Source organism: Cynoglossus semilaevis, chromosome 7 (assembly GCF_000523025.1).
Source record: "Cynoglossus semilaevis isolate Cse_v1.0 chromosome 7, Cse_v1.0, whole genome shotgun sequence".
NCBI lineage: Eukaryota > Metazoa > Chordata > Actinopteri > Pleuronectiformes > Cynoglossidae > Cynoglossus > Cynoglossus semilaevis.
In genome coordinates, this window is record NC_024313.1 from 1,479,427 (window position 1) to 1,492,195 (window position 12,769).

General features: G+C 42.1%; 2 protein-coding genes across 2 annotated transcripts in view; both read left to right on the forward strand.

The window, feature by feature from the left end:
* Positions 1-12,769, forward strand: part of LOC103380674 (nesprin-1-like) — a 121,135-nt gene that overhangs the window by 45,096 nt on the left and 63,270 nt on the right. The window contains exons 28-49 of the mRNA XM_025057041.1: positions 292-456; positions 550-717; positions 883-1,047; positions 1,790-1,950; positions 2,091-2,247; positions 2,900-3,127; positions 3,460-3,647; positions 4,581-4,734; positions 4,865-5,520; positions 5,729-5,908; positions 6,223-6,376; positions 6,637-6,795; positions 7,325-7,507; positions 7,597-7,986; positions 8,675-8,882; positions 9,511-9,623; positions 9,761-9,966; positions 10,074-10,235; positions 10,336-10,615; positions 10,855-11,027; positions 11,921-12,230; positions 12,345-12,509. Coding sequence (XP_024912809.1) covers positions 292-456; positions 550-717; positions 883-1,047; positions 1,790-1,950; positions 2,091-2,247; positions 2,900-3,127; positions 3,460-3,647; positions 4,581-4,734; positions 4,865-5,520; positions 5,729-5,908; positions 6,223-6,376; positions 6,637-6,795; positions 7,325-7,507; positions 7,597-7,986; positions 8,675-8,882; positions 9,511-9,623; positions 9,761-9,966; positions 10,074-10,235; positions 10,336-10,615; positions 10,855-11,027; positions 11,921-12,230; positions 12,345-12,509 — 4,725 coding nt within the window. The remainder of the gene's footprint in view (positions 1-291; positions 457-549; positions 718-882; positions 1,048-1,789; positions 1,951-2,090; positions 2,248-2,899; positions 3,128-3,459; positions 3,648-4,580; positions 4,735-4,864; positions 5,521-5,728; positions 5,909-6,222; positions 6,377-6,636; positions 6,796-7,324; positions 7,508-7,596; positions 7,987-8,674; positions 8,883-9,510; positions 9,624-9,760; positions 9,967-10,073; positions 10,236-10,335; positions 10,616-10,854; positions 11,028-11,920; positions 12,231-12,344; positions 12,510-12,769) is intronic.
* On the forward strand, positions 93-3,751 carry LOC112487219 (nesprin-1-like). The gene is made up of 9 exons (XM_025056883.1): positions 93-456; positions 550-717; positions 883-1,047; positions 1,335-1,475; positions 1,790-1,950; positions 2,091-2,247; positions 2,900-3,127; positions 3,258-3,356; positions 3,460-3,751. The coding sequence occupies exons 2-9, from the start codon at positions 571-573 to the stop codon at positions 3,739-3,741; spliced, it is 1,380 nt and encodes a 459-aa protein (XP_024912651.1). The 5' UTR covers positions 93-456; positions 550-570; the 3' UTR covers positions 3,742-3,751.

The following is a 12,769-nucleotide window of genomic DNA, read 5'->3' on the forward strand; positions in this document are numbered from 1 at the left end:
ACAATCATCTCACAACAGTCCTCAACCTCTGTAGCATTCTTCTTCACCACTGGAGAGGTTTTTGAAGTAGTCGCTTTGTTCTTAAAGGTTTTGTGAGCTGTCTGATTGGGTCTCATCGAAGAGGAGTCACTTGAGGCTCCTGAGAGAGACAGCGAGAAATTCCTCTCATCAAGATCAAGTGGATGCTGCTGTTCAGGTGAGCACAGATTACTTTATGTTGCAGGGGAGCACAGCTTTTTTTTCCACACACTTTTTTTGTATTCTTTTGTTAATCCTTTCTTTTGTTTTCAGGCCCTGCAGAAAGCTGTGGACGCCCATGAGGAAAACCTGTTATGGCTCAAAACCCGCCTTAATGTTCTGTCCGAGGTTAGCTCTGAAGTGGAGGTTCAGAGGCAAAGAACAGCTCTGGCCAAACTCTCAACTGACCTGCGTGCACTGTTTTCTACACTACATCAGGTACATTTTAGGCAATTACTGTATATCTATAAAAGAGTCTTCTGTACTGATTTTGCAATTTAGGATTGACTTTAGATTAATATTTATTTACAGTGGGATAAAGAGGGAACAGCTATGTTCCAGTATGAAGAGCTGAGGGAGGAGGTGCGTGGTGCACTGGAGGAGGTCCTGAAATCACAGACAGAGGCTGAGGAGCAGACCAGCAGGATCCTTGAAGCTGAGGATCTGGAGGAGGCGAAGCATCTTTACTATATTCACCAGGTGTGTGCAGAGACTTTTCATCCAAGCTAAACAAAAACTCCAATATATACAGCACATCCAAAAAGAATTTGGATGTATATGTATATACAATGAATGAATGTATTTATTTTATGTATTTCCTTTGTGCCTCTTTTTTTGTTTTTTAATCTGTCGGGGTTTTTATAGCAACATCTGAAGCGCCTACAAGCCCACAGAAGAGAAGCAGAGCTTCTGGTGTCCCACTGCCGGCAGCTGCAGAAAGGAGAGGCACTCAGTCATTCTCTGGTAGAACTGGAGGGAGCCTTCACAGACGCTGACTGTAAATCAGGGGCAAAAGAGCACAACCTGCAGGTAGGACCAGGCCTGTGTTCCACTCGTTGGTGATTGTGTCATTGATTAACCACCAAACCACTGCCATAATCATCGATTGGTTTAAACTGACCCTTGATTGCAAGTGGTCTATTTGTTTTGTGTGTCTTTATTGAACAAGAGGTTGTTTCTACTATAAGTCAGTCAACTCAGAGATGGAATGTTACGCAAGAAACAAAACCAAAACAAAGACACCTGTTATGTGAACTTTGAATTTTTTTTATTTTTTTTTTATATTTTCTCTTTCTTTTGTTGTTTTTATCATCAAGGCCAGCATAAACTCCGGGCAGCTTTTTGAAGGGGAGAGAGAAACAGTGAGGGGATTTATGAACAATACCAGCAATGAACTACACAAAGAACTTCTTTTTAACAACCTGGACAGACTGAAGACTGAGCTGGAGCGCCACAAGGTGTGTGTGTGTAATTATGTTTCGATATCCATCAAGGAATTTATTGGGGTCACTGGAGCGCCACAAGGTGTGTGTGTGTGTGTGTAATTATGTTTTGATATCCATCAAGGAATTTATTGGGGTCTGTCAATATTAACACTTTAAAGGGAATGTATATCGAGCCGCTCTGCCATATTTTTATACAGTCATGTTCTCACCGGGTTCAAGCATGCTTTTTTTTTCCTGTTCCGGTCATATGAAAAATAAGAGCCTTCAAATTTACTATTATAAATACTCCATCGTTTTTTGTTTATTGTATGTTTGTCTCTTTGAAGGAGATCCTCACCAAGATTGAGGAATATTGCATCAGAGCTGATCTTCTCCTGGAGAAGACAGCTGATATCCAGCTTGGTCCAAAGAACCAGACCTTTCTCCTGAAGCAGGCTCGATCCACTAAAGAGGCAGTCACACAACTTCAGGACCAACTCAGCAAGAAGTAAGTTATATTGTCTGTAATCATTTATCTTTCTCGTCATAAAGTTATTATTTGTCATATAAACAGTTGTTTTTGTGTGACCTTGATAGTACAGTATGTATGGTTATGCAGTTATTTTCCTTCAATCTTTTGTTTTCCAGTGTCGTTCAGCTGGAGATGATGTGTGTGTGGTCGGAGCGCTTCAACACAGAGTCAGATACTCTTTCCTCCTGGATCAATGAGAAGGAGAAAGACCTCGAGGCCATCGATACCATGTCCTCCATGGATCCTTTAGATAAGAACATCATTATCGTGGAGGTGCGTCACACTTTCTTTGTTTGAGAATCCACGGCGACTCACATCTACCGTTGATACTTTTCCCCCCAGTTTTTCTAATGTGCAGCTTTTGCTTTTGTCAGATAATCCCTGTAATATTTGGTCACACATTTTCATCATACACTCATTTCTGGTCACAGCCCAAAGTGCAACAGTGCAAAATTTCAGTTTGCACTGTACAGTGTAAGTGTGGTCTCAGAGTTATAAGGATTAAGATGAAATGAGATTAAATTTTAATCTAACTCAGTGGGGGAAATTAGGCTATTAGCGGATGCTGTTGGCCTACGTCCTGCATTTCAATTGATGTTATTAAAGAGAACATTTTTTTACCCACTGAAAATATAGCAGTACCATTGCTGCACGTTGTCAGGTCTGTCTGTTCCTGCTGTGTGGGGTAATCGGTTATCACACTGTTGCTGTGCTCAACTCTGTCCGTGTTCTCAGCTCGACTTTGCCTCTGCTTCTCTCCTGGTTTTTGGAATTTTGAATCTTGAAATAAACTACCTGCACCAGTCCTGCATTTGGGTCTTGCCTGCTTCCTGCACAACTCATACAGTTCTAGTGGGCAAAAAACTAAAAGCTCTTCAACACATGATTCATTTTTAATCACCAACATTTATTTTCTTTATTCCAGGAGGTAGAGAAGGGTTTAGATGACCGAAGGTCAGCGTTGACCCTCATGGAGGCAGACTGTGAAGCCTTGTCAAGGTTTCTGACCCCTGGAGAGGCAGGATGTATCCGAGCACGCCTCACCCATATGAGGCGTTACTGGGAAGAGCTGAAGGAGAGTGCCGAGCAATTAAAAGGACAGCTCAACCAGAACGCGTCCTACAGGCAAAAATACAACGATAACCTTGAACAGGTATTTTACAAACACAATATGATAATAAAGGTCTTATCTTTAGGCACTTTTGGGCCATTTTTGTGAAGGTTATAAATAAGTATTTTTCTGCCAGCGCTTTTTTTTTTAATAACATACTTTTCAACCTTAGATTAAGAAAACCATCAGTGACATTAAAGAGAGGCTTGACAGTCCAGTCACCCATTGTTCATCATCAACTGACACTTATAGAATCCTCCAGAATCACATGGTAAGACAGTTTTATGAAAATAAATGGTCACCCAGGAGATTCAAAGGTTTCATAATTATTTTTAAACAAGGGAATGACTAGAACATTTCTCTATTTCCTCAAGGACGTCTGCCAGACATCTGAGCAGCTGAAGCCCAGACTGATGACTCTGTGTTCGGTGGTGAAGAGGCTTGGTGAGGGCAGCCAGCTGGAAGAAGAAATGTCCAACCTCCAGAAGCAACGGGTGCAGCTTCTGGAAAAGGCTGCAGAAAAACAGGCTTTATTGGAAAGCCTTCTGTCTCTGTGGCAAAGGTATGAAGATGTTAAAATAACTAATACTTTAATTTTGCTTCATAGAATTGGTAAAATTCAGTTTCCCCCTTTAACTATAAATACTCCCTATTGACTCTCTCTCTCTCTCTCTTTATCATATAATTTATTTTCCCTCGTCTCAGTTTTGTGCAGAGGACAGTTTTGGGGTTTTTTCTGCCCCTTTTTAATTGTGGTTCTGAGTCCCAGGATGAGCTTTTCTTTTAACTCTTTGTTCATACAGTAAACTTTAATCAGATCAGTTGTTCATTTTTTTACAGTATGTAAATCAGTCTTTAGCTTTTTCATGATTCCACATTAAGGTTATTCTCAAAATCAAGTAACTTATTTCTTCCTTATTCCTTATCTTCAGTTTTTATACTTATAAATAAAAAAAAATCTTTTCATGTACAGATTTGAAAAAGAGAATTCCTCCCTGAAATCTTGGTTGGACAGGTGTGAGTCCCTGTGTTGTCCAGACACCGAGCTTCTTTCTGCAGATAAAATAAAGATTAGGAATGAACTACAAAACATTCAGGTATTACCTTGGTTATGGAACATTTTAAAACAGATTAAAAAAATAAATCTTGTTATATTTTTATGTAACATGTATTCATAATATTTATTAAAACCCACAGCAGTTGCAGGGGGAGACTCCGTCCCACGAGGTCCTCCTTCAGGGCCTTGTGAGCCTTGGATTGTGTCTGTATCCCACAGCACCTGAAGCTGACGTCCAGGAGCTCAGCGTTGATCTGACACAGCTTCAGGAGAGATTCACTGCTGTGAAGGGCAACCTGGCACACAGGCAAATGGCAGAATTTAAAAAAATCTAGCTGTGCATTAACAAACTCAACTGTGTTCATATACAATTTTTAAATATATAATTTATCATGAAATATATTTTCTTTTCTACTGTGATTCCTGCCTCTTTTATAGACTTATGTTGCTGGAATCACAGTTGTCACAGCTGGAGTTGTTCGACCAGGCTTTGTTGACTTTGACCCAGAGAGGTGAAAACTTCCTGTCTGTCTTGAGGAGCGCGTCCAAGGTTGATGTAGCAGATCCAGAGGTTATGTTTATGGAGCTGAAGGTGAGAAATCTATAGTTATATTTTTACCTCAATGTCACATCAAGAGCTGTGCGTATTAGAGCTGTTAGTGTAAGCACGTTTGTATTGATCGTCATTTCATTTGTCTAATAAAACTTGTTGTTTGCTGTAGGAGCACGAGGCACAGCTTCAAGCGTATGCAACGCTGAAAGAGACACTTCATCAAAGAGAGTCTTCGCTGCTCCACTCTTCCAGCACAGAGGCCCAGCAGCAGCTCCAGGGCTGGAAGGAGGATTGTCTACAGCCCCTCAGAGAATCTCAGCGGCTCCTGCTCCTCCGTAAAGAGTGTCTGACTAAATTAAAGACTTTTCTTATCAAGCGCAGCGCTGCAGCAGAGGTTGTTCATCGCCTTTGTGAGGCAGTGGAGGACAGAGGGAGCTGGGATTGTTCCAAAGTTGAGGAGCTGCACTGTGAAATTAAGGACGTGGCCAAAGACGTGGCTCGTCTTGAGGCCGAGGCCGTTGGTTTGGACGGTCTGCTCAGCAAAGCCCACCTGCATCTATGTGGGGCAGAGAGGGGGGGCTCCAAAGATGTGAATCTCCCTGAGGGAAGGACGTCTTGCAGGGGAGAGGCGGTGGTCCTCACAATGGCTCTGGAGAAAGTACAGAGGGGATTAGGGTGGAGGCAGAGTGAGGCAGACGCTTTAAGTGCACTGTGGAGCTCCTTCAGAGAGAGGAGGGAGGAGGTGATGAAGAATTTAAAGAAACTGGAAGATGAAGTGCAGAACGAGGGACCGACAGAAAGCTCTGTGCAAGCCTTTCAAAACAGGTAAGAACGATAACTTATCATAATTAGATCTGTTCAATTAACATCTATGCAAAACACTGAAGTGTTTTTTTACTCCAAGCAGCGATGAGAATAGAAAGATAAACCTCACTTAGATAAAGTCCCAGTCTGATCCCATCAAAATGTAAAATGTTGCCCTGCAATCAGGCTAGTAATCCTTATTGTTCTCATCTCCATCTATGCCTCCCAGGCTGCGTTTCTTCGTCCAGCTGGAGGATGAGCTCCAGTCCCTGCAGCACTCTCAGCAGTGGTTAGAGGAGAAAGGAAGCCAGCTGGCAGAGAGAGACAGCGAGCTGGCGGTGGAGGCTCTCAGGGAGGTAGACCTAGTGAAGACAGCCTGGGAGAAGGTCGGGACTCTGATCAACAGCAGGTAAGGAGCGTAGATGACAGGGAAGCACTTAGACGTACTGCGATTTTGTCTCGTTAAAATTAATTTGCTCTGATACGCCTTCGGTCCCGCTGAAAATGGTCAACATGTGGTACAAAAGTTGTGAAGTTCTTTTGGCAGTGAGCTTAATTAGGGAAATATCGTCAAACACAAACAAATTAACACAGTTAACAGTTCCAAATTAATAATCTAGTATGTTCTCTGCCAAATCCAAATATTGTACAAAAACAGTAAAAATCAGTATGACAGTTCGCACAAACCAGACTCTTCTTTTTCTCTCTGTTTTCATCATGCAGTCAGGAACAGAGTGGAGTCGTGGTGGAGCTCCTACATCAGTTTCATCACCTGAAGTCCATGCTCTGCACTGTGGTGGAGAACGCACAGTCTGTTGCTCACAATCTGCCCGACCACAACCACAACGCTGAGGAGGCTAAATGGGTTTTCACACGGGTCAGAATCCTTCAGTTTTCAAAAGTTTTTTTTTTATCACCTAGTCGTACAAAGCAGAAGAAAACATCTTTTACTTGTAATATGTTTATTAAAAATTGTTTTTGTTAGTTTGCATTAAATGCTAAAATATGTTTTTTAGATTTTTACAGATTCTGAATACAAATATAAACGTATCCCTGTTCTCTGGTAGTTTCTACAGCATCCCACCCTCTAGTGGTTATTTAGTGTAATACCCTCTGCGCTCATCCTTGTCCCTGCAGCATGAGACTGTCCAGGCTGAGCTGAGAGAAAAACAGGAAGACATGGACTTGCTTATCAGCACAGCTGAAGATCTGCAGAGAGAAATAGAGAAGATTCCGAATTCTGATTCCTGCAACATTCAGAAAGACATGGAGACCCTGAGAGATCAGTGGTTGGAGGTGAGACATGGCCTCGGCAGCAAGAAGGATTTGCAGTATCTGTTTATTAATAAAGCAGAAAAATGTTTGTTGAGAAATAATCCTAGATGATTCTTTTCTTTCCTTGTAATGGATTGAAAACACTGGAGTTGGAACATTAACTATGAACGATTTAAAGGGTTTGGCTTTGTTTACTTTGACTATAACAAAAATAAATGATTGCATCTAAACTGAACTCTTCAAAAACATGAACCATTTTATTGTTATTTATTATTGCTCTTTTATTATTATTTATTGGGCTGCTCAGCTGTCAGTAATGAGGAAGAAATGTAAACAAGTTCAGACACGTTATCTGCCTCTGTCTCTCTCAGTCACTCTCACATCTCATCCACACATCTGTCAAACCAATTAGGACTTGTTTTCCTCCCATATCCCGGTAATGTAGCCCATCCTACGTTACAGACAGAGGCAGAACCAGCCTCACCACAAAGAAGAAGAGACTCTAGAAGACTGAAATCTATTCTGTCTAATGTTTTCTCTGCTTGGTCAGGTCTCAGAAAAAATACAGACCAACACAGAGAGACTGAGCCACTGTGTGGCTCTGTGGGACGACCTCAAAGCCATGGAGCAGGACATCAACCAGTGGACGTCCTGCTCAATTGCTGAGCTCACAGACAGTGTGACCAAACTTAGTGACAAGGAGAGGACAGAGACACAGCTTGATGCTTTTCAGGTCAGAGAGTGTGCATATGAATATATATATATATATTCTTACATCAGACTGGTTCATGTGACCTTGTGGCCTTGCACTCTTCTTCACAGGCTGGGATTGAGGAGAGGGAGCAGAAACTGGATGCCCTGCAGGACAGAGTGACAAAGCTGAAGGAACAGGCCAAGCTGCAGGAGCCACCGATACAAATCCAGGTGAGAACAGTGCAGAAAAGAAACACAGGAGGAGGTTGCAAAAGCAGTGGTACAATGTTGCTAAATGTCATTGTATTGAAGCAGGTTCTGGAGTCAGACATGAGGAAGAAAATGGCCCATGCACAGGACGTGTTCAACCAGGCCAAACATACTCTGACCTACTTCAGTTTCCAAAAACAGCGACTTGAGGACTTCATGACCCAGATGGCTGACCGGCTGGAAGCAATCGAGGGTTCTTTATCTGACCTAACTGAAGCTACATCTCCTGAGGATATTGGTACTGTGAAGGTATAATTTCATTTATTTATTTATCTCATACAAAGTACAAAATAAAGGGAATCCTAAATATACTGTAGCTTAGAGATCAGGCATCAAACCCAGTAGTTTTACAGCTCAGCATCCTTTAAAAAAACATAGTTTATTTATTTATTTTATCTCATACAAAATACAAAATAAAGGGAATCCTAAATATACTGTAGCTTAGAGATCAGGCATCAAACCCAGTAGTTTTACAGCTCAGCATCTTTTAAAAAAACATCACTCAGTGCATTCAGCGTGAGTTATGACAGAAGGATAATGTTGCAGCAAAACCAAAATTATGGGATGTAAGTAAATATGGCACAACTTGAAAAACTGTCAGATTTTATTCTTGTTTTTAAAAAAAACATAATACCTGTGACCTGGTAACAGATAAGCAGACGAAGATGGATGGATGGACATAAACAATCTAATAATAATAAAAATAAACAATAAATAAATAAATAAAGTGACTGAAGTCTGATCTGAGTTCTGCCCGGCACTGTTTGAAGTACAGCATACATCATTGGAGTTGAATTACTTTTATTTAACTCGGATACATCCCTGGAAAAGGAAAGAAGAAAGAACAAAAATTGGCAGCGGATTCATGTTATAATCCAATTTATTGTGAAAATGCATGATGTTTCTCACTGTATTTTATGTTTCTCTCCATTTACAGGATTTGCAGTGTATTGTGCAGCAACAGAGGGCAGACATGGACTCAGCCCGAGATGCCCTGACCGCCCTGTGCCGGTCGCATCCCACCCAGGAACTGTCCGTCCTCTCTGCCGAACTCACCTCCATTGCAAAGCGAACAGAGGCTGTAGCGCAGCGTTGTGCCAGAACCAGGGGCAACCTGGAGGATGAGCTGCAGCAGCACTTTAACAGTAACAACCAATCAACTATTTTTCTGGTTTTGTTTAATTAATCTGTCATTAATGACTGGGTTAGCAGTTGTAAATACATGTGTTTTTAATTAACTAGATTAAGTAATGGTTTCAGGTTGCCACCATTACTTACAGACTGATAAGGTGACAATAGGAATTTAATTACAGTTAAAACCTCATGATCACCCACTGAAACGGTGCACAACCAAATGGCACGTCGTCATTTGTTCATGTTAGTGGTGCAACAGATTTAATGTTGATTATCCAGCATCTTTCCCAAGAGCAAACTTCCTCCGCCCGGTACAACCCACACTCCAGTGACACTCGTTGATGCGCTCTCATTGCCCAGACACACACCTGTGCCTCGGAGAGTAATGTTGCTCTCGTCACATCTGCTCTCCGGAGAGTCATTTTGGGCTTGTTGCCAAGGCAACGTAGCGCTGCACAACACGGCCACGCCCACACTCTCCATCTGCCTCATCACAACATCATTCTCGCCCACCTTCTTCTGACTCCTACGGTTTTAATTGCTCTCCACCTGTAACCACTAGTTTTAACAACCTCTTTTCTTTAACTGGTACATTCTCATCTTGTCAACTGGTAACTGGTGCGTTCTCTCTCTATGCAGAGCTTGTCATTGACTTTCAAACTTGGGTTGAAGACCTTAAGTTGGAGATGAAAAAATGTTCGAACCAGGCAGGAGATGTTGCTGTACTTGAAGCCAAATTACAAAGGACAAAGGTAGATTCACTGTTGAATATGTTAATATGGTTGCATAGTGTGCTTTCATGGTAACTGCTGATCGACACGTTCCTGTTAATGATGTTATAGGATTTATTTACGAGCTGATCCTGCTTTTGTTTTCCAACCATGAACAGGTTTTAGCCGAGCAGTCATCAGAAGGTGAGGAGCGCCTGTTCCAGATTTGTGAGGAGGCTGAGCTGCTCCAACTGCATCTGCCCAAAGCAGGAGCAACACAAGTCCAGGAGCATCTCTCCTCCTGTAAGAGAGAGTGGAGGAGATTGGTGAACAGTTGCGCTCGGATCAAACAAGACCTGGACGAGAGTATTGGCCTCCTGAAAAAGTAAACAATCACTTTTTCTTATTTATTTATAATAATTTGCAAAGTGTCATTTCGTGTTTTGTTCTTTTGTTGTGTATTTCATCCTTTTATATCTTTTCTCTTATCAGCTTCGATGATTGTGTGAGTGATTTAAGAGATTGGCTGAAGCAGGTGGAGCTTGACCTGAGGAGTGAGCCTGTTCTTGGTGCAGAGAGTCAGCATGGATCTCCTGACACCACAGAGGAGCTGCAGAGGCTGGAAAACCTGCATAAGGAGCTGCTAGAAAGAAGGTACTTTTATAGTTTATAGTATGTGCATGCAAAATATTTATTACGTTTAATTAATTTATAGTGACACAAAAGCAAAAAAAAACATGTTTTCTTTTGCAAGGGACTCTATTGAGCGTGTCTGCCAGGAGGCCCAGTCTTTGTCTGAAGCAGGCCGTGGGTCAGGAGGAGAGGTCAGAGTGACGGGCCAGCTCCAGATGGATCATCAAGCCTTACTGAAGACAGTTAGGGAGAGGCTGCGAGGATGCCAGGAGAGCCAAGCTTTTGGAGAGACCCTCCAAGGAGTTTGGGCCTGGTTGGAAGAGATCCAGGAGAGACTGGGAACAGTAGACAGCACGATGGGGACAAAGGAGCAGTTGGAGCAAAGGCTGGAGACTGTGCAGGTGAGGAGAGGTTATTTTCATGAATTCAATACGTTTGAAATAAAACTTGTGATACAGATAAAAGTGCAGTCTATCTTGGGGTTTTTTATCTACTAGAGATTTTCAATTAATCAGATTTTATACTTTAATGTTTTGAATGAACACCAGATGGGGCTGTTACTTAAGTTTAACTTCATTATTGTGATATGCAACTCTGAAAACATTTTCAAATGCAGTGAAAATTCCTCTTGTTTACACAGGATATCCTGTTATTGAAGGGTGAAGGAGAAGTCAAGCTTAATATGGCTGTGGGTAAGTGTGAGTTAGCACTGCGCAACTACGGGGCAGCTGGACAGGAAGTGGTACGCTCACAACTCCAGGAAGTGGAGGATGCCTGGGCCACGCTGCTCGTAACAGCAATGAGCTGCCACAGGTACAGTACCTCAAGTATCAGCAAAAAATATTATGTATTTATGCCAATGTGGTTTGTAAAAGCAATATTTCTGACCAGTATTAGCTCAACACACGTAAAATATAAATACATAATTCATCCAGATCTTTAAATGTCCATTTGCCTTTGTACAGTTAAGAAGGTCATTTACCTGCTTCTGAGAAACCACATCACATTCTTGGGAACATGCTGTTTATTTTCATTATAATAAAATGACGTCTCCCTGCCATCAATTACTATTAGGTTAAATACTTAATTAGACGTTTGTGTCTCATTCTGTTACTGTGATTCATGGGTGTGATTCAATGATTGCCCCTCTGTGTGTGTGTGCATCACAGCATGCAAATGCATCTGTTTTTATGTGTGTGTGTTTGTTCATAAACTGAGTATTAATAGCAGTTTAAGAAAAAAAATCTCATTAGAGGCTAAACAGCAGATTGCTGACTGTGGATCAACACATGGGATGTGTTTGTATTTGAGGAGAAAAGGATAACAGGAGGCATGGGGAGCAGGTGAAGAGTGGGGACCTGTGTGTATTTGTGCATGTGTGTGTGTGTGGATATTGGCATTATTATGACGCATGTGGGGGCAACAGATGGTGAGGAAAATGATGGGTGTGTATCAGTGTTCATCAGTGTTTCAAACGCTTGATAATGAGGCTAAAAATGTGTTATGAAGATGACGTTTTTAGAAGCTCTGTTCGGTGCCTCTTTAACATTGCGACCAAATTACCACTCCAGCCACAAAGTCTGGAATGTCTTCCTGCAACACTGGGGGAAAACGGGCCATCAACCTCAATATCCTGTCACTGTCACTATCCTGTCACTATTATGACCTATCAAAGATCCTCAGCTCCTGTTCCTTCTTCCCCTCAGTCGACTGGAGTGGACCGTGTCCCAGTGGGGAGGATACTTAGACAGTGCTGCCCAGCTGCGGTGCTGGATGGAGGTTGTGGAGCGGGAGGTGTGTACTCCACTCACACCCCAACCTGGGCCCAGAGAAAAGGCTTCTCAGATGGACAGACTCAGAGCCCTGTTGACCGACCTGGAAGACCACCAGGTGGCACTGTCCAGCTTGGAGGAAAAAGCAAGGGAACTTTTCAAGAAGACTGGTGATGCCAGCTTCAACCATGGAGCTCGCACACACCTGCAGGCCCAGTTTGATGATCTTACAGCCCTAGTGGAGGTACGCTCGACTTTATAGATGTGATATCAAAACCTGTGCGTGTCTGGCAGAACAATCATTGATTATATGTTTACAGTTAAATATATATGTGCATTGATTACAATGTTTCTGCAGGAGAGAGTACATCTTGCCCAAGCTGTAGTGTTGGAACACCAAGAATACCTAGAGGCAGTGAGAGAGCTCACCGATTGGCTGATGAATGCAGGGGAGGAGCTGCAGCATTGGTCTGATTCTTCAGGAGACTCTACGTCCATCAAAAGGAAACTATCAGAAGTGAGGGTAAGTGTCATAAAAACTACTTTTCTGACTATTAATTTGCTTCATGCTCTGATCACTAATACAAATTCTGAAGTGTTGATTGACACTTCCTTTGTGGTCATTTTCACACCTTAGCCAATAGACAAATTATTGTTGCAGCAGTGCCTTGAAACTTGCCACAGGTGAATATATTAATCTTTGCACGTTACATCGTGCTGAGTGATGTATTCTTTCAAGGAATTTATATCCTGTGGGCAGTTCCCTGGATGTTAGGGAAGTTC